Source organism: Amborella trichopoda, chromosome 8 (assembly GCF_054954075.1).
Source record: "Amborella trichopoda isolate Santa Cruz 75 chromosome 8, AtrichopodaSantaCruz75HAP2 v2.0, whole genome shotgun sequence".
Taxonomy (NCBI): domain Eukaryota; kingdom Viridiplantae; phylum Streptophyta; class Magnoliopsida; order Amborellales; family Amborellaceae; genus Amborella; species Amborella trichopoda.
Window position 1 is genome coordinate 9,216,202 of NC_142343.1, and position 22,116 is coordinate 9,238,317.

General features: G+C 37.5%; 1 protein-coding gene across 13 annotated transcripts; it reads left to right on the plus strand.

The window, feature by feature from the left end:
* Positions 1-20,386, plus strand: LST8-1 (Transducin/WD40 repeat-like superfamily protein). Of its 13 annotated transcripts, none has more exons than XR_016060668.1 (12): positions 1-319; positions 594-706; positions 2,592-2,693; positions 2,801-2,913; positions 5,344-5,413; positions 5,772-5,849; positions 5,982-6,098; positions 6,413-6,507; positions 12,489-13,622; positions 19,307-19,386; positions 19,471-19,530; positions 19,963-20,386. XR_016060668.1 is itself a non-coding variant. In XM_088873684.1 (11 exons), exons 2-11 carry the CDS (start codon positions 599-601, stop codon positions 20,088-20,090), a joined length of 951 nt encoding a protein of 316 aa, XP_088729810.1. In that variant the 5' UTR covers positions 1-319; positions 594-598; the 3' UTR covers positions 20,091-20,386. The 13 variants fall into 13 exon arrangements, 7 of the variants coding, with proteins under 7 accessions (XP_088729810.1, XP_088729809.1, XP_088729812.1 ...); XR_016060666.1 differs by having other exon boundaries at positions 1-180; XR_016060664.1 differs by having other exon boundaries at positions 1-180; positions 13,469-13,622; positions 19,307-19,406.
* The last annotated feature ends 1,730 nt before the right edge of the window (positions 20,387-22,116 follow it).

The following is a 22,116-nucleotide window of genomic DNA, read 5'->3' on the forward strand; positions in this document are numbered from 1 at the left end:
ATCCCAGAAGGTTTTCATCAGCTTCTGTGCGAGAGAGAGAAGGTTTTCATCAGCTTCTGTGCGAGAGAGAGAAGGTTTTCATCAGCTTCTGTGCGAGAGAGAGAAGGTTTTCATCAGCTTCTGTGCGAGAGAGAGAGAGAGAGAGAGAGGAGAGGGATGTTCTCTGTCCAGAAAAGCGGGGTAAGTTGGGGTAGCAGTCGAAAATGGCACGATGATACTGCTGGTATTTGTAAATAAAACTTAGGGTTTAAGCCCACTTTGTAGTTGGTCAAGGTTCCAACCAGTAGTGGCAATGGCTTCTGGCCTTTTCATTTAGAAGGCACTTCTCTCTCTCTCTCTCTCTATATATATATATATATATATATATATATATATATATATATATCCCTAGTTACTCCATTCCAGTGGTTTCTTGTGCATGAGTTGGAGCTCATGATCATGTGGCTCTGATTACTTTGTTTAATGGCTTCTGGTGTATGAATTGGAAACCACAATCATCTCTCGTTTTCTCCCTCTCTCCGTTTTTCTTCTCACCTCTTCATTTTCTTCGCAGCTGACTGATTGTTTTTGCCTATATTTCTCTTTTCTGGTAGGAGAGATGCCTCAACCATCAGTAATCCTCGCCACTGCAGGCTATGATCACACCATTAGGTTTTGGGAGGCCAAAAGCGGAAGATGCTATCGAACGCTTCAGTACCCTGATTCTGTAATTTCAAAAACCTCTCATCTAAGTAATTCGCATTGGTTGTCACAAATTTTAGGATTTGGATAGTAATACATGAGTTTATGACTCTTTGTTTTTATTGAATCATGTCGAATACCATTAATTTGATGTTGATCTCTAACTAGTTGTGTTTTAGATTTGGGATCATTTTGGTTTGGCCGAGCCAGCATGGATTAGGGTTTTATTTTGGTGAACTTTAATTTTAAATTTTATGGATTTTTGGTTTAATTTGCTCTATCATTGGTTTCTTTTCTTCCTTCTCCCCCTAATCTGTTTCCTTGATTTTCATGTTTTTACCGATTATGGGAAATTTTCATTTTGCCATGTGAGCATATCATCTGAACTTGGAAAATGTGTGGCTTTAACCATGAGACCACAAAAAGGAGTTAGCATCAGTGCATCATTATTGAATAACTGCTTTTCAAAAACAAATACAATATTGAAAAGCGAATGATACTAATAAGAATCATTTGATTGAAGCATGATCAACGCCCCTAACAATTGATTGTGGAGATATATTTATTTCTTTAGATCAATTATTATGGACTTCCTTGACATTAGAAATATAAAATTAATCCACAGCAGTGTGTTCTACTCGGCTGAATCCACTAGGACCTGGCCCTTGGTCTAGCTGCATACCCGAGTACGACTAGGGTAATATTAAAACATAGAAAAGACCACAAAAATTATATTAACTTGTAGGAAGTATGTATAAAAATTATACATGCAATTTTGGATGTGTTTTAGAATGATTTGTGAGTTTTTATTGTCAAATGCCATATTTTTGAATTTTTATGAAATATCTCCAACCTTAAATCAATATTTTCTAAATCAATGGTTTTTACATTTTCTTTCAGAATATTTGGATTCATTATGTGAGCTTTTAGTTTTGATTCACTTTTAAAGTTTTTATTTTATTTCATTAGGATTTGTTTTAAATTTTACTATTTTAAGGCCTTTTGGGCCTTTACATTACTTGACCAAGTGCACTGGGAGTTGGCCAAGTAACCCGCCTTGGCCCAGGGCAGAGCCTCATGGCCGAGGTGAGTAAGAAAACATTTATCCCTAGTATAACAACCCTGAAATTCTTGACCGTGCTTCTTGATCTCATCTGAAACTTGGGACGCCTAAATTGATTATTGTAAATTTACTTGCCTGAAAGGTTTTGGGATGTATAGTATGTTGTGTCCTGTAAAGCCCATAACCTTATTTGGTAATCAAGCATTGATTATTAGTGTGACCTCTAACTTCATTTTTCTTATTGTTCCAGTGAATACTTGTATCTGACAATTTCTACTATTGAGTTTCGATGCCTAAGGCACTTATTGTTTTTATAAATCGTAAGCTTTTCTATATGTAGTTTTTGTAGTTTATATATGTGTAACTTTGCTGGTATAAATTACATATACTGCAAGTGTTAAGATTGATCAGACTTTCATTATGGAAAAATTGCATGGTGACCCTCATGTGGTCCAACTCCGGAAATGCGACATTCTGGAGTGGTAGTGTCATTGAGTAGGGAGGTTCAGCTTCTAAGCACTGCCCATCTTCTGATGGAGCAAAATATTCTAACATATCACCCTGACAATAATGCCCTGTGTTTCTTGTAAAGCAAGTGCCTTATCATTTTTTCCTTAATTCACTTATCTCTCTACTTATGGATGCACATGCACTGCATGCATAAATGCATACGTAGCCCAAACATATACTCCCAAGATGGCAAAGAACCATTGCACTTCCCAAACATATATTTCCAAAATGGAAAAACTCCATTAGGACATGTCCCTGTTTATTTGATTACGATTCCACTATGTTTTATTGATCTTTTTCAATGGTGGGTCCTGACATTTTCATTCTGATGTGGCAGCAAGTGAACCGCCTTGAAATAACTCCTGATAAGCAGTACCTTGCAGCAGCTGGAAATCCTCATATTCGATTATTTGAAGTCAATTCAAATAGCTCTCAGCCAGTATGTTAACTAAGGAGTTACAAGTCTCCTATAGCTCAGTGCGTATGTGTTGAATTCCTTGTCCATATAAAGTCATCACCTGACTGACATCTTCATTTCAATTTCAGGTGATCAGCTATGATTCACACACTAACAATGTCATGGCAGTGGGGTTTCAATGTGATGGCAATTGGATGTATTCAGGTTCAGAGGATGGCACTGTAAAGATATGGGATTTGAGGTGCTTCATATTTTCTCTTTTGATATTTTTATTGACGAGATGTATTAGTTTGACAATTGGCATTTGCTTTCGTTGTTTGGACCTTTATTACATTATTCTGCTAGTTGCCTGAGACATACAAGTTGTTTACCATTAGCTGAGACATACGGATTGTTTTGTATTAGCATGCATGGTTTTATTTTATTTGATGGTTGAAAGAAATTTGGTAAGTGGTAATACATATGAAGTTTATTTTTAAATCATTTCTTTTTCTCAATTTATTTACGTATTTTTGGGTAGATTTAATTGTAATTGATTTTTGTTCCATATTGTGGTTCTTAACTTCTTACTTCATAGATGGAGCACTCATCAGGCAAAAAAAAAAAAACTCTTCTAGCATTGCTAGTTTTCCTAGGGAAAAGCATATGGGAAAATAAAGTAAAAGGGGATGTGAAGGAGAATAAAGGGCCCTGGTCCTTCGGAAGGAATAGTTGGCTATGTTACCTTTGACTGGGAAAGAAAGCTGGTATGCTGGGTGAGGAAATATTTGACTATATTGTAAAGTTTCACACATGACAGTTTATTATGACAAGGAGACCAAAGAAGACTATGCTTGGGATTGTTAAATTTTATTATCGATTGAACAACATGTAAGTACATTCTAATAAGTGTTACCGAGACACTTCTTTTTAGCCTCAAGATGTATTGCATATTACTATAACACTTATTTTCCACCTCAAGATGTGTGGAAATGTTTACGTTCCGATCTGCGCTGATCTCTGGGATGAGATATGCTTAAATCTTAGCAAAACTGAGTTATTTTTGAAAAGGTAGAGAGAGTGGGGTCGCTTGAATTATGGGTTCAAAAAAATTTCAGATCTATACAGATCCAGCTTTTATTTGAGTCAATTAGCAACACTAGCTCCAAATCCGTATTTTGACTTAAAAAAAGCTTCTAAATTTAATTAAATCTAATAATGAATTAATTTTCAGAGAAAATAAAATAAAGCAGAGAATTAAATGAAGGAAAACAAACTAAATTAAGCAAAGAAAGAGATACTTACCTCTAGGGACTTGAAACCCAGAGTTTCGGGCTTGGATCATGCCGCTCTTCTGATTTGCACCACCATCACCTTTTTTGGATGCCTTTGTTTGCTGGAATTGGTAGATCTAAGGTTCTTTACCTTAGATCTAAGATTCCTAAGGCAGGGAGGAAAGCTGTGAATTTTTGGTAGGGTCTACCTAAGCTTTTCTTGGGATTTCTTGGGATTGGAGAAAATTTTCTTTAGTTTTCTAGTGGTTTTAGGATCTCCCAAGGTTGAATATGAATCCTGGGATTTTTTGTTATTTTTGAGGATTTTTCCTAATTTTTTAAGAATTTTTTAAGGTTTTTTCCTATTTTTGGGTATTTTTGGGTTATTTCTAATTTCAGGAATTTCTAAGGGATTTCTTGATCTCTTTTCTTTCCCCTCTTTTTGGGTTATGGAAGGGGGGTATGTATAAAATTCAATTGCCGATTTTTTTTCTTGAAATATTTTTGGATTTTTTTATTTATCTTGAAGTTTTACCTTATCTAATTAAAGAAAACGCCTTTTATTGTGTCATCAGGCAGCAGCCTGACGCTTGGGTCTTACAAGGACTAAATTGTCATTTGTTGGATCTTTATATCCGTAGGTCCGATTCAGGCGATTCTTGGACCGTTGTAAGGCTCTCAGGTTCTACTTCAAGTTGAGATAGGTTTTAGGCAGTTTTGGGGCAATTATATTTGGTTTAAGCTGCCTATGGTCTATGAGGGTTTGTGTGGTCCTTTAGGCTCAGAATCGAGGTTTTTAGTTCTCATAGCCAGAATTTCGAGGGGTTGTCTACAAGATATGTGGACTTGTATTGAACATGGTCGCCATGATTGGGATACCAATAATTTACAAATTAAAAATACATTACCTCATAGTATGCAATATACACTTATGTTTTTCCTTTTTAAATAACAGTTAAGACACCTTCATGTTTGCTCTGTTTCTTATATAATGATGAGTTTGGCATGGGAAATAGATGCCTTGCAAAGGAGCAACCAAGTCATGTGCTTCTCTTGCCTAACAGGCTTCAGTTAAATGGATTTGCTATGATCTGATGCACTGACACTTTTTAATTGCACCTGATTTAGGCCCAACATACAGTCAATAATCAAATAATCCTGTATTCTTCTGTTTATTGCTACTTTCTCTCATTTTTGTGTATTTTTTATCTTCTTTCCATCCCAATGAAATCATCTCGAGTTGGTTATCTACTATCGTAGCAATAAATTTCTCGCTCTCATAATATTGTTTTAAATTTCCTACGTTTCATAAAGTGTTTCCTGGCCTTTTAAGCTGAGGCATTTCAGTTTATTCTTTTTAAACTGTTTATCTTTATTCTTGATTCCATTCCTGGTTCTATTCTTAAATTTTCAAACAGGGCTCCGGGATGCCAAAGGGAATATGAAAGTCGGGCTGCTGTTAACACTGTTGTTTTACATCCTAATCAGGTTTGTCTGAGAAGCCTTTTATTTAGTCTTGGATATATTCATCATATATGTAATATTTTGTTAGAATTATTACTAAGTTGTAAACTCTATTTATATGAAACGAAGATGAATAAAAACTTCCTTTAGACATCTAAGCTTTTGAAGTTCCCATTGTTATTACAAGTTTTAGAACCTTCATACCATTAATTTATGCTGTGTTGCCAGTAAAAGCTGGCTTTTATCTATTAATAAGGTGCCATACACCTTATGTGTATTGGTCTGTGGATATCCTGGTGGTATCACACACCACACAGTACTGATGTATTATGTGTAGTATACTCTCCCATGTTCTTAATTGATCTGTATGATATATGGCCAGACAGAATTAATATCTGGAGATCAAAATGGAAATATACGTGTTTGGGATTTGACGGCAAATTCATGCAGCTGTGAATTGGTAAGTTTCCTTTATCACTTGATTTTAATTGGTTGTACTTTTAGTTTTCTCTAGGGGCCTTGTAATATGTCATTTTAGGGTAGAATGCCGAGATATGGTAACTTAATGTGTGATATATGTAATCTGTTACAGGTTCCAGAGGTAGATACTGCTGTTAGGTCTCTGACGGTGATGTGGGATGGGAGTCTGGTTGTTGCTGCAAATAATCATGGCACATGTTATGTCTGGAGGTTGTTACGTGGAACACAGGTATTCTATTCATTTTACTAGGGTTTCTAGGGTTCCCATGTGGCGACATTTAACGATTTTGTGAATTGAAGAAATAGTGCAATCGTCGCTTGCCTGTACTAAGAGAACTATTCTTTTAGGATAAGTGCCTTTACGAATAGAATACCATTATGTGTTGTAGGAAAGAAAGTTCATATCTTTTTTCCTTGATGTAACTACCGATATGACATTGTTCTGGCAAGTAATAAATTCTTCATTTGTCTATGCTAAAAATAACCGATATGCCATTGTTCTGCCCATTTTTCTATAAACCCGGATTATCTCGTTTCCCGCAGACAATGACCAACTTTGAGCCATTACATAAGCTTCAGGCGCATAATGGATACATCCTTAAGTGTCTTCTAACTCCAGAGTTTTGTGAAAATCACAGGTAAGGAAACTTTTTGAGGCCCTTTATTTAATATTTTTGTAAAATTTCAAAGTCATGATTTTGTGATATGATGCTGTTGGTCAAACTATTGTGTTCTTTTCTTTTGCTTTATGCGATATGTTAAAGTGTTCTCTCCTTAAATTATTTGCAATATAACTGCTGAATTTTCATTGCGAATGAGTTGCTATGAGCTTCAATTATGGACACGTACTAGCTGGATTATAGAGCTTGTGAACTGGAATATAGATAGGGAACTTTACAATCCAAGCCCAGGATATAGGCTTTGAAACCCCAGTCAATCTTGCCTATCGCAAACAAGCCCCTACTGCATCCTTTTTCTCAACAAACCCCTGCATATTCCATTATAATGTGTTCAAATGAAAATGCTCAGGATCAATTCCATCAAACCTTTTCGCTGTTGCTCAATCCCATCCCTCATCTCCTCAGTCCTCTCTGTCCCCTCCTTCTTCCTCTCCCTCTCCTCCATCTTCAACACTTTCTATCTCCAACCTGATTCTCTTCTCTCTAACCCAAGTCTCACACCCAGCCTGGAGCTGCTCGATCTGCTACCAAACCCCTCATCCTTCTCAATTTCAATGCAAGATTTATGTTTGTGTGTTTGAGAGAGAGAGAGAGAGAGAGAGAGAGAGAGAGAGAGAGAGAGAGAGAGATGTCTCAGCTGAAAGAGCTTCTAGATGAGGGATCTTGGCCCTTGTATACAATGTGGAGGGTGTTTTCACTCTCTCCCAAATCAAGATAGAATGCAAAGTAAGTACCAGGACAAGGAGGCAGAGTTAACCATTCATGTTGGCACCTCTGTTTCTTGTCCTCTGAATAAGCAGTGGTGGAAATAGGCGAACTTGGCGTGAAATGGATTAAAGAGAGAAGCAGCCCAAGTGTCTTTGCCTTGGAACAACAAACCCCTAAAACACCTCTATCCGCTGAAGCCAAGGGTGTGTACATGAATGGTGTAATAATATACTTCCTTCCATTGGACTTTTGTTTACACGCTGCAAATCAATGTTCTAAATTCTTAGCATTCTAAATCAGCTTTGTACTTCCACATTCAATTTTCATGTTGAACATGTACATTGCCTTTACTCAATTGTACATTGTTTTCGACAAAATTAAAGGGGAGTTTATCTCAACACTCATAGACATGGCTCCCCCTTTCCCTTGCATTTTACCCACAGACAAACTCTCTCTTCCCCTCACCCCAACTCCTTTAGATGGACAGTCTGGTACTACACTCTAGAGCAAGAATGTGAGAAAAAGAAGAAAGAACGACGAACAAAAAAAGGAAGGAAAATGAAAAAAAATAGAGAAAATTATAAATAACCCCCCCGCAATTTCAACTTCCTAGACATTCTCCACCCAACACTTTTTCTCTCACATCCTAAACCCCAATCCACTTTTTTTATATATTTACCCCCCAATCAAATAGTCAACTAGATTTGGGACAAAACTGCCCCTTTTCTCTCTCTTTCCCTTTTCAAAAAACATGTGCCTCTCACTTTCTCTCACTTATTCTTTCTCTTTCTCTCGCTCTCGCTTTTTCTCTTTACCTCTATCTCTCCACCTGAACTTTCTCTTTCTATGCCCTAAGCTTTCTCTCTCTCCCGAACTTTCTCACTCTTGCTGCCCTAAATCCCTCTACCTAAAATTCCCTCTCTCCCAAACTCTCAGTCTGTCAGAAATCTCTCCATCTCGCACGGTAAGTTTCTCTCCCGAACTTTCTCTCTCTATGGCCTAAAGTCCCTCTCTCTCAGCCCGAAATCTTTCCCTCTTTGCCGGAATCTCTCCCTCTTTGCTAGAAATCTCTCTATACCGGAATCTCTCAGTCTTTGTAGGTAGAGAGAGTGGGAGAGAGAGGACGGGTAGATACAGAAATAGAGAGGATGGGTAGAGAGAGGTAGAGAGAAAGTGAGAGAGAGAGAGAGAGGATGGGTGGAGAGAGAGAGGTAGAGAGAAAGTGAGAGAGAGAAAGAGTAAGAGAAAGTGAGAGGCACGTGATTTTTTTTGAAAGTTAGAGGCTACGTGTTTTTTTTGAAAAGGGGAAGAGAGAGAAAATGATAGTTTTGTCCTAAACCTAGTTAACTATTTCACTGGGGAGGGGGGGTAAATACAAAAAAAAAATAGGTTGGGTTTAGGATGTGAGAGAAAAAGTATTGAGGAGGAGGATGTCTAGGAAGTTGAAATTGGCGGGGTATTTATAATTTTTTGAAAAAAAAAAACCCAAATTTAGAAAATAAAAGAGAAAAACATAATACAAAAGGACGGAAAAGAAAAACGTATGTTTACAAGATTTGAGTTTCACGGAGTCCTGTGAATACTGACTAGACTGAAGCTCTGATCCTACCCGGGAAATTAAATCCATTCTCCTTTCAATCTTAAACAAACAAAACTCGACAATAATGGAAGAAATAAGTGGCCGTAAATCGAGCCAAGGATGCGAGGAACTTATTTCTTCTTTCATGAAAATAAAGTTTCTCTACAAAAAAATTATCAGGTCCCCCTAACATAAGCTTGTCTCTTCAATATATGCCCCATAAACACTCTCTATATTTCTCTCATGTCCCCATAAACCCATAAGTCATACAAATCCCTTAAGTCAACAAATCCAACTAACTCCCATCCCAAGAGTGCTTTCTCCTTTAAGTCAACAAATCCTACTAACTTCCATCCCAAGAATACTTTCCCCTTTAAGTCAATCCTACTAATTCCCATCCCAAGAGTGCTTTTCCCTCTAAGTCAATAAATCTCACTAACTCCCATCTTAAGAATGCTTTTCTTTCGAAGTTAATAAATCCCACTAGCTCCCATCGTAATAATGTTTTCCCCTCTAAGTCAATAAATCCCATAACTCCCATCCCAAGAATGATACAAATCTATCTCAAGTCAACAAATCCCATAACTCCTAATTAAAAAAATAAAGTAAGAAAAAATGGATTTATTTTAAATTTTTGTTCACTTTTTGTTTATTAAGAGTTATGAGATATGTCGACTAGGGATAGATTTGTATCATTCTTGAAATATGCGTTATGAGATTTGTTGACTTAGAGGGGAAAGCATTATTGCAATGGGAGTTAGTGGGATTTGTTGACTTAAAGGGGAAAACATCCTTGGGATGGAGGTTATTGGGATTTGTTGACTTATAAGGTAAAACACTCTTGGGATGGGAGTTTGTGGGATTTGTCGATTTAGAGGGGAAAGCACTCTTGGGATGGGAGTTGGAGGGATTTGTTGACTTAAGAGATTTGTATAACTTATGGGTTTATGGGGTATAAGGGTCAAAGATAGAGTGTTTTATGGGGCCTATATTGAAGAGATCGGCTTATGTTAGGGGGATTTGGTAATTTTTGTAGAGAGAGTTTATGTTCATGAAAGAAAAAAGAGGTTATTCTCATTCTTGGCTTGATTTACAACCACTTATTTCCTTCATTGTTGTCGAGCTTTTGTTTGTTTAAGATCAAAAGAAGGCCGAATTTAATTTTCTTGGCTCCTTTCGCGTCAAGTGGTATATCAGAGCACAATTCAAAAAAGGTTTAGCGACTACGATGGCTAGTCGTGGAGGTTGCAACCATAGGAATGCCGAGCGGGACCGAATATTTAGAAAAATCTACAAACTTGATGGAGATGATTGAAAAGTTGTTGCAAAAAGAAAGATTGGAACAACACACATTGAACAAGATGGGATCTATAATATTAGATCCATATTGTGCGAGTTCTTGTGGAGATCAATATAAGTGTGGGTCTAAGTGGGAATGACCTGATGTTATGCTTGATTGCACTTATGGGTTCAATGCACGATGGCATAGACAGAGCATGAATACTGAGAAAAGTTTGGTAACCAACAAACCCCAAAGCCAATGTGATTGGTGTGGGGGAGTAGGCCAAAATCAGTGTAGAGACGAGTAGAGAAATAATTTTACCACATTAGATCCACCCCTACAGTAAGATCATTCCAGATTAGAGACTGATACCTCCAATTCGGGGAGTTGCTATCCCTACAATAAAACTGTGACTTGAACGTCATAGAAGTAAACAAAGGTATGTGATTTCTTAATCAAAGAAAATCCTAAATTTGTCAATAGAGGCGTTAATGTATTGAAAGATACAAAAACCTTAAATTTGATGAGAAAAGGGTACATGTATTTGTAGATTAATCTGCTGAAAAAGAAGATATAATCAGGGATATGACTAACTTTTTTATTCATGGAAGTACAGAGGATTCTAAATCTGATAATGAAGAAATTCTGCCCTGTATCAATCAGAAGGAAATGTTGACTTTTAACATTATTTCTGTTGAAGACAATGTTGAATTTGCAAGTGGATCACTCCTAAGGAACAAAGAAGAGCAACCCATAACTGTAATCAAAGGGGATTTGGAAATGGATATGAAAGCGGAGATAGTGGTTTCTGAGCAAAACAAAGTGTTGATGGCTAGACATGAACCATCTTTGTTGTTATTGAGTGATGAGATTTCACCTTAAGTCCTCCAAAGATGAGGGTGTGCCTCTACTCTCTATGCGACAACCTACAGAGGAAAGTGATGTTGATGACAATGCTAGTAAGGACATTGTTTCTCTTAATGTCTTTTCTGAATCTGAAGAGCCATAGGAGGTGCATACCAAGGAACTAAGGGTGTTTTCAACTTCGTTTCTTGACAATACTCTTGACGTAAGTAATGTCTATCTTGAAATTTATAATGGTGTCCTCAATGGTGAAAGATAGGTTGAGCCATTCTTTTGTTTTGAGTTGAAGATTCCAATCTCAACTGATGAATTATGGGCTGAATGTAGGACTTATCTTGATCCACTTCAAAATTCGTGGCCAGATATTCTTAGGTTTCTTTGATAATCACAATGCTCGAGGGAGATGGAGGCCCACGATTTTCTTTTTTTGTATTCTACTCTTGTTGGTGTTTACGTATTTGATTGGTGCAACAAACGTATGGAGAGTATCGTAGTCATTATACAAAATCCATACTAAAGTTTTGAGGTGTGGATTCATAAGTTGCGCTTGCATTTCCAATGCCCTTTTTTCACCCCCAGTGCAAAGTTATTGAGTTCCTTTTTGCAAACTTGATACTTGATTCTATGAATTACAAAGGTAATGATCTTTTTGAGATGGTTTTGATCAAAGCTTTCAAAGAAGGTGTGGGCCATGGCATCTTGAATTTCTTTCTTCTTGTGCTTTGCCATGATTTTAGACCATGTGATCTTACCCTCCTTGATGTTAATAGTGCATGCATGTGCTTGAACTCAAGAGATTCAGCCTTGAGTATTCAAGTTCATGGGTTAGGTGTTAAGTAGGGCTTAAATTCATGAGATTTTATAGGGAATTCTTTTATTGCACTTTGTGCCAGCTTTGGTTCATTGGGAAATGTAGAATTTTCTTTCAAGAATTTGCAAGATAAAGATGTTCTTAGATGGGGCTTTATGATAGGAGCTTGTGCTATCCAAGTTCATGGAGGAAGAGATCTGAATTTTGTTATAAATTTCATAGGTTTACACTTGACATTGAGCGAGCCGACTTTTGCTAACTCCTTGTTGGCATCCGCACCTCTTGCCATTCTTGAACATGAAAGCAAGCCCATGCTTTCATGTTGAATTTGAGACCTCAAGCGGGGTTTGAATCAGATAAGGAACACAAGCATGTTGGCATAAACCTCAGTTGTAGTTTCATTGATATGTTACACCTTACTTTCAATTGTGAGGGCATACCTTTCTTCCTTGCACACAAAGGAAGTAATCAGGAGAGCCTTGAAGCAGTCATAGCAATTGCCAAGTTCGTGGGCACATCAGATGGAGTATTTATCGAGCTTGATAATGTTTAGGGCTATGAAATAGCGGTTTTGCCATTAGCTAAGGACATCCTTGTCAAACATGAACCTCACTTCTTGGAATTTTTTTTGGAATCAGTAAATTTTACAACTTATGCTGAAATCTTGGAGTTTGTGAGTATTTGCTTATTTTCAGGGCAGTTCTTTCAAGACCAGACATGGGAGAAGGCTTCTTCGATCAGGAATCAAAATTCTTTGGTGGAAAATAATTCTTCTTCATCAAGGGCAGTCAATTTTGAACTCTTAGTTAGGAATGCTTTGTCCACCATGTATGTCGAATGGATGAGTATCGGAGGTGCATCCTGGTTGTTCTGCCTCATGCCTTACAAAGAACAATTGCGTGGAGTTGTAGGGCTTCACCATCAGCTAAGGGAGGATAATGATGCAACAACAAAAACTCGAGACGTGTTTTTTTTTCCAACCCAAGGAGTATGATGCACATCAAATTAAATTTTTTTTTTTTATTTCATTTTTTTTTACTTTTTTTATTTATTAGGATTTGCTTACTTGGGATATATTTGTATCAGTCTTGAGATGGGAGTTATGAGATTTATTGACTTAGAGAGGAAAGCATTATTGGGATGAGAGTTAGTAGAATTTGTTGACTTAGAAAAGAACACATTTTTGGAATTGGAGTTAGTCGGATTTGTTGACTTAGAGAGGAAAACACTCTTGGGATGGGAGTTACTGGGATTTGTTAACTTAGATGGGAAAGCATTCTTGGAATGGGAGTTAATGGGATTTGTTGACTTAGAGGGGAAAACACTCTTGAGATGAGAGTTGGTGGGATTTATTGACTTAAGGGATTTATATGACTTATGGGTTTATGGGGCACGAGAGTCAAAGATAGTGTATTTTTTATTATTTATTTATTTATTTGAAGTTGAATATAGAGAGGGTGTTTATGGGGCACGAGAGTCAAAGATACTGTATTTTTTATTATTTATTTATTAATTTGAAGTTGAAGATAGAGAGGGTGTTTATGGGGCATATATTGAAGAGATAAACTAGGGGGCCTTGGTAATTTTTGTAGAGAGTTTATGTTCATGAAAGAAGAAAGTGGTTCTCTCATCCTTGGTTGATTTATAGCCACGTATTTCCTCCATTGTTGCCAAGGTTTTACTTGTTTAAGATCGAAGAAGTCCGGATTTATTTTCTTGGGCTCCTTTCGCATCAAGCTCTAAGTGGATTTCTAGGGCATTGTCACCCCCATCATCCTCTCCCCCTCCCACCCGCCGACCAACACCAACACCAGCAACAACAAACAAATGTGAGTACAATATCATTCTTCTAGCTCCTTCTCACTATAAACATTTTGTTTTCCCTCTCTCTCTCTCTCTCTTGTTCTTACTTTTGTGATCAATAGTTTGTTTGGTTTTGGAGTTTTCATGAAATGGGTTGTTTATAGACATGTTTCATGTAGTAGATTGGTGTGAGATATGTAGTCTATTCTCGGTCCCAGTTCCATGCAAGAATTTGACTGGTATATTCCTTTATTGTAAAAGTAATGACGATTGCCTGTGTGATGTCCTATTAATTTGTTCGCATGCACTAGACTGTCAAAAATTACCCACAAAATCGAAGCATTTCATCCAAGTTAGAGACTCCAGTTTAAGATCGTTGCTGTAATCAAAGGATCACACCGAAATTTTCGCTGGTACTAATTTACTTCGCCATTGGTTAAGTTACAAAGCACCTTTCGGAGATCAATACAAAGGGGTTGAGTTTCATTATGGTTTGTTCACTTGCTGAAGTTTTTGAAGTAGTACCAAGGGGAATCACACGAGGTATACAAAACAAAAAATTTTAAATGACTTTACAAAATCTTAAACTGAAGCTTATGAAAACCCCAAATTACTACAAACTAGGAGATCGCGAATACAATAGTCTGTGACTTACAATAATAACTTTACAACTTGAGCATCGCTCTTTTACAATATAACTGAAACAAAGTATGAGTTTAATATGACTTTTAGGAAGCCGATTCAAAACATTCACTGTGCAAATACCGTAACGGTATAGATACAACCCTCGCTATCACTCAGAACCAATAGCGTAAGAAGGCGTTGTTCTGATCTAATCTTGAGAAGCAATCACATAAACACCATAGTATAGATATCTCACTCTATAAAAGAGTCCAAAAGAACTTCAAAGCAAGAGAAAACAAAGCCAAAACAGATTAAAAGGTAGTTTGTGCACTAGGGTTTGGTTGAAACATCCAAACATTTATCAGAATGAGTGGGCGTGGCTTGGTGCATGATGCACACTAGAAGCTCACTTTTATGCATCTCATACTTGCATTTATAGCAATATAGATGACATAATAATGTACATTTAATAGGCTCAAAACTACACCATCAAAGTTCATACAATAAAGGCTTTTTAATGAAAAGATTAAAAACATTTCAAGAGGAAAGATTAAACTAGAAATTTTACTGTTATGAGTGATTAACTTTGCACAACAGTAGGTTGATCTCATGAGGAGTACGTAATGAGGCTCAAACAGTCATGCTCCCACTATGGGGTGGGGAGCATGCAATAGTTCTTATTAAAGGTGAGATGGTCAAGACATAAGTGTGAGATCAAGGGGAAAAGTAATGGGAGTGGGGCGTGGCCTTTTTGAAGACAAGAGATAAAGGAAATAAGAATGTGGCAAAGAATATTTAATGTGGTGAGATAGGATCTATTTATAGAATTTCCATGTATGGGCATTAAACCTAGATTAGATCTCAACCACCTATTGAGTGATCCAAAGGTTGAGAGAGGCCAAAGACCTAGCTTTATTAATGACCATTGATAGTTATCATATGGATGGTGATGATCAAGCACGTCCTTAACAACATCCCCATAAACAACCTCCAAAGGTCCAAAAATTGCATAAGTGCCCATCAAACCGTAATTTTCAATTTGAACACATCTCAACCTTTGATTTTCTAAACACATCCAACCATCACTTTTGATTTTGAACTTGAGGTTTGAAAACCAAAAGAGGGTGGCTCTATTCTTCCAACTAGTTGATTAAACTTGCACTCCACTTAACCTAATGAAGTGTCATTATCATGGGGGACATTATGTCATCTTATGTCATGGTGTATCCCCCTTATCCTCTTACCACCAATCACAACTACTCATTTTGAAATTCTAATGGTCCTCAAATCACAATTTTACAAGATTAAAGATTTTATGGAAAATATAAAATCTCTACACTCACACATGTGTTCCCACACATGTCACCACACGTGCCAAAAAACACACTTATCAAGATTATCTGCAATCAAACAAGGGCTTCACGTTAATGGTAGGGCTATCTACGTCATGCCCAGAGGGCCATGACGTAGTAGTTCTATGGTTTGCATGTGTGGCACACATTGGCCAATTGTGTGCCACACTCCACACGTGTGATCGTCCTCATTTGAAATTAGCATACACATGCCACACGTGCATCCCATAGGACTGCCATGTCATTGCCCAATGGGCATGATGTGGAAAGCCCAACCCTAGACATGAGACCCTTGTTTTGCTATAGCATATAACATCGACAAGTATAAAGTGCTTTATGGCACGTGTGAAGCACATGTGTGGTAACATGTGTGTGTTCACAAGTGGGAGTGTAGAGATTTTACAATTTCTATAAAATGTTTAATCTCTTAAGTTTGTAATTTCAGAACCCTTAGATTTTTAAAATTGAGTGTTATGATTGGTGTGAAGAGGATAAGGGGAACACACCTTCACATATGATGATGTAATATCCCCTCGTAATAATGATATTTCATTATCTTATGTAAGATACAAGTCTTAACAACTAAGGAAGTAAGGGGTGGCACTCCACCCTCATTAGGATTTTACAAACTGCAAATTAAATCAATGGTGGTGCATTATTGTTTTAAATATCTGTGGTTGAGTTGAATTTGAAAATTAGGGTTTATGGGCACTTGAGAAATTGTTGAAGTTTTGGAGGTCTTATGTGGGCATGGTGATAAGGGTATACTCAATCATCACCATCCATGTGATAGCCATCGATGGTGATTGACTGGTCCAGGTCTTTAGCCTCGCTCAACCCTTGGATCCCTCATTGGGTGGTTAAGATCGATTTAGGTTTTATGCACCACATGAAAATTCTACAACACTGCTTACCTTCGCTTTAACTCTCCATCTCTTCTCCTCAAGAGGCTCATGCCCACTCCATAGCCTTCTCCTTTTCCATCTCAAAATTCATGACTTTGAGTTTCTTACCTTCTACATAATTGCATGCCTTTCACCCTATGATCAAAGCATGATCATTAAAGCCTCATCATACACCTCTTCATTACTTAAGGCCGCCGTTATGACAACTTGACTGTTCTGGAATTTACTACAACAGTAAGCTATCTTGATCTAACTTTCTTCTTGAAGTGCGTTAGTGTTTGAGGTAAAGAGCATTTACTTTGTGCACTTTTGTTGGTGTAGCTTTAAGCTGATTAAATGCAAACCGTTGTGGCATCAATGTTGTTGGAAATGCAATTATATGATGCATAACAGTGAGCTCTTAGTGTGTTCCACGCACCAAGCTTAACCCCCTTGATCCCATAGGTGTTTGGATACTTCAACCAAACCCTAGAGCCTAAACCACACCATTTTGAGTCCTATGTCCCATTTAAAGTTGTTTTGGGCTCTTTATAAGAGTGAGAATTTCATGATGTGGTGGTAGTATGGTTGCTTCCCGATATTAGATCGAAACCACGCCCTTCTTGCACTACCGGTTCCAAGTGATAGCAATGGTTGTGATCATACCATTGCAGTATTCACACGGTAGTTGTTTGGAATCGGCTTCCCATAAGAAATATTAAACTCATGCACATTTACTTCTTAGTCTCTGAACCGGTGCTCAAGGAGTCGAACCAAGCCCCTAAGCCATGTGGATGGGAAGAGGCCCCTTTTTGGGGACAAGAATGGATCGAGTTCGGCAGTAGCCGTGCATACCATTTGAAGACAGGTCCAAAGAGGGTACTCCACTGGGCTAGACCCGAAAACCCAAATCCAATTTCTCAAACCAACCCAACATGGCCCCATATGAGTCACAAACTTCAATCAGGAAATGAGCAGACCAGTCAAAGCTAATTGATAGGTGGATGGATTCTAGGGTGTTCAGTGGATTACAGGTGCCCCTCAAGGACATGCACTCTTGTAGATGCGAGGGTCCTCTCTCAGCATGTGTACATAGTTGTGATCGGTGGATCTTTACCTCATCGGAATGGATTCCCAAAGTGGGACTGTCTGTACACACACTGTGAGCAAGCTACATATGTCAGCAATTTGGGCTTATGTCCTCTTACAGCGAGCTTTGCTCACACAAGGCTCATAATCAAAATATGTCAAACAATCCAGGATCCACTGATCCCTAAGCCACGACATGAGGCGAACCCTGACTAGAGGAAAACCCTCTATCCTCGCGGTTCATAATATGGTCCAAGAACTTCACCTCATTCAATCGGGGTTAGTTTGGCCTATCCGGATCGCAATACGCAAAGATTCCGATAGCCACTATGTTCCTAGTCACTTCCACTGTAATTATGAACAGTGTTTGCATTGCACACAAGGCCTTGAAAGGCCATAATTCCAACAATTTTCACTAGGGGTCTCTTGCTTTAGTCTTAGGCTGCTTTCCCAGCTGATCAACATTAATCCATACAAGGTTGGCCCCTCCTTGTGCCTTCTTACCATTGACTGGAAGCCATGGATCCTATGTTTTCGAGCTCGGGGGGGCTGCTTCAATTTTTGGCAAAGCTGCTGGTTTCTGAGAGAGAAAAATAATGGTTTAGAGAGCACATTGATTTGGTGGGAAGGGGTGCAAAAGTAAGATGCTTTGGGGTTTTGTTGAGAAAAAGGAAAGAAACAGGTGCTTGCTAGGTACTGCACAAAAGCTTGGGGGTTTGTTGAAAGGCAGCCTATATTATGGGGAAGGGATGCCAAAAAATTTCACATTTGTATACTTTATATAGTATTTGGATTCTTTCCAGAACAATGGCTATTCATTTCGCTGAGAGATGGTCATTTATCTGTCATACCAAACTCCCACACTGGTGACAGGATGCTATCACTGATATATCCTTGCTAGGTTCTTCACCAAAAATTTTGTCCTCGCTCATGCTAAGTGCCACATAATGCAGGGAATGCTAGTATCAAATTGCATATAACCTGTACTCTATCTTCATGAATCCATATTAACATGCTAAAAGCTACCTAAGACACATCCAGGTCCTTTACAAGTAAAAGAAAGTGTATTCAATAGTTTTATGGGAGCCATACAATGTTCTTCTTGGGATTTATTGCCCAGGAAGCACCACCGCACTTCCAATGGTAAAGTAGTAGTAACCCAATTCCTCCCCGTTGATGGTGGGTGTGGGCATGGGTGTGTGTGTGAGAGAGGTCAGAGAGAGAGAGCACCACTGCAATGTTCTGCTTGGGATTTATTTCCAGGAAGCACCACTGCACTTCCAATAGTAAAGAATAGTAGTAACCCCATCCCTCCCCCCTTGGTGTGTGTGTGTGTGCGTGTGTGTGTGTGTGAGAGAGAGAGAGAGAGAGAGAGAGAGAGAGAGAGAGAGAGTTTTTGTGCCTTTGGCCTTTATTCAGTTACTGATGTTTCAGAGAGATTTTTGTACCTTGGGATTTTATTCAGATACTGAAGTTTGATAGTGAGAGAGAGAGAGGGGGGTCTTAGTTTTTGTACCTCGGGACTTCATTCAGTTAGTGAAGCTTCAGGGTCCTATTGACCATTGGTGTTCTACTAGCTCTAGTGTCACCTTTCTCTGTCATTACTATTGAGTATAATAAGAGAAATCATTCTTAAATTTGTTAGTATGTGATGTTGAGACTCAGAATATTATGTTTTTCTTTCCTTTTTTGGTTTTTCATAATCTCGCTTTGGGAATTTAACTGCTTATGCCCAGTTTGTTGCAATTGGACTTGTTACAGGTATTTGGCCACAACATCTTCTGACCACACTGTGAAGATCTGGAATGTTGATGGTTTCACTTTGGAGCAAACATTAACTGGTGCATAACTCGATTCATAAGTACTAACAATCACTCTTTCTTTTCTTTATTTCCTTTATTGCTGCTAAACTTGATTGTTGGCAGGTCATCAGCGTTGGGTATGGGATTGTGTCTTTTCTGTTGATGGCGCCTATTTGATTACAGGTAATTGAGATACTATACTTTGGAATCTCATCCTTCAATGTTGATAATCGAGTTCTTAACAACAGTGACTTGATGTCCCTTGTCCATTCTGTTATAGTGGCCTGTATATCAGTCATAACTTCCATTATTTAATGTCACCATTTATTGGTCATATCTAGTAAAATAGCTAGTGGCCATTACCGGAACAATGGATATTTTAAAAGTTATCAATAGTACAAAACCTTTGTTAAGGTCACAGACCGAGAATTCTTTTATGGTGGAATTGATATTATCTTTTTAATCCGAATTCACACATAATATGAATTTGGGCAGCATTATGACCGCCATTCTTCTTGTGGTGTTTTTTTTTTCCTTTTTTTGGAGATAAATATTTGTTGTTGTCTTCCTTCCATTTATTTATTTATTCATCTTTTCCCTTATGTTGGGTTGCAGCTTCTTCTGATACAACTGCAAAATTGTGGGACATGTCCAATGGGGAAGCTATGCAAACTTATCAGGGTCATCACAAAGCAACAGTGTGCTGCGCTCTTCATGATGGAGCTGAATCTTCTCCATCCTAAAGGCCTCTCTCTCTCTCTCTGAAGACATTTTCCCGACTACTTAACAGGAACTCTTACCAATCAAATGATGTGTTGTGTATATGCAAACTGTAGTCTTGAGCAGCCATGGTGGGTCATTTAAAAGAAGTCATTTTTCTTTGGGAACGGAAGAAAAGGTGGTGCATTTGTGGTTGGTGTCAAGGGCATTTTAGTGGAGTCTCATGGGAATATATGTGGTGGGGTTACAGTAAATAGGTTCCCTAGTGTGCCGACGGACCAAGTAAATGACCCTTAATAAAAATGGCGCCATTCTTAAATTTCTGTGCAGCCCAGACAAACCTTATCTTAACACTTGGACACGGTTTTGGTGAGTCAGCCGACTCGCCTATTCTAACATCCATCTTTAGTATGGATGTTAAAAAATTTATATCTTCTGAAAGTTAAAATAGAATGGACGGTGAAGAAAGGAATTGAAAAAATGACATTTATATTTTTTAAAAAAGAAAATTTCTATATTTAGGTCATTGTCATGGTTAAAATTATTGAACTCTAAAATTGTGGATTGAAAATACATCATTGAGATATATTTTGTAGGGAGGCTGCACATGAAGACTCGCCGAACACTTTTTCTTGACAAATAAGTCCGTACACTTCCAGGGGAATACTTTGGAGTCTACTATTTAAAGAGTATCTGTTCTTTTTGTCGCTTTCTTGTTGATAAGGTTGAGGTTTGGGTTTTACCACCTACATATCTAGAATATATATATTGGGGATGGAATTTGGAGTTGGCTACATGAATTTTAGACTACACAATAATAATGTGAAGCAGACTCACCAAACACTTTTCCTTGACAAATAAGTCCATTCACTTCCTTGTTATCCGAATCCTTTGGACTCCACTATTTAAAGAGTATCTATTCTTTTTATTGCTTGCTTGTTGAGAAGGTTGAGGTTTGGGTTTTTCCACCTACATTTTTAGAATTTATCTCAGGGATGGATTTTAGAGTTGGTTATATGCAAGTAAATTCAAGTGGAATGACTTAAAAGGGTAATGGTAGTTTCAAAAGGGTAGAAGTAGTTTAAAAAGATATGGGATTTATGGTTTCACTTAGGTTATGTCATTTAATAGGGTAGAATGACAGATCAGGATTTATATAGTGGATTTAAATTAATTGGAAAAAGAGCTATAATGATAATGATGAAGATCTTGCGGATGGGCTTTGGATCTTGTTATCTACAATTATGAATATGAAAAGAGAAGAATTTCCAGCTTTTTAAGATCATTTTTTTTTCAACTTTTTATTTCAATTCATAGATCAACAAATTTGCATTATTTTTAGATTTCTAAATTCATGGATTTGCAACACAGGTATATTCGTAGAGGATTGTAATGCGTTTTGAGTCATAAATCAAATAGAATCCAGGGGGATGCATGCATCCTTGAGAGCTACAAAAAGTTTTTTGGGTTGGTGTACGTCCACGTTCTGTGGAAGCTTAAGAAACGCACAAACGTCTTTTAATGGTTCCGATTCAACCAACATCATCCAAGGGCTAAAAATGAATTTTATTTTTACTTTTAAAATTTTTATTTTAAAATGATATTAATGTCAAATTTGAGCTTTAGCTTCATTTTATGAGTAGATTTGAATAAAAATGATAAAAGCTATTTTGAATAAAAAAATATTGATCAAAATAAATTCAGGGGTGCTTTGGTTATTTCTATTTAATTTTTCAATCATCTTTGTTTAGTTATATTTAATAAAGTAAACCTACATCCCAAAATTTAGATAAATATTTTTATTTTAAAAAAATAAAACATGAGATTAATTTTGAGCGGTTAGATACGGCCACGTGAATTTTGAACTATTGGAAGGGTGCGCCTTCACCTATCCACGATGTGGATGGGATACTTTTTCTCAATAAAGTTATCATGAAAACACTCACAGCTCTATGGAAAAGAGGTGTTTTTCCAATTACTTCCAAGTTGCTGGGCTGTCCAAACGGCACATTGGTAATATCTTAAATCGCAAAAACCATCAATGCAATT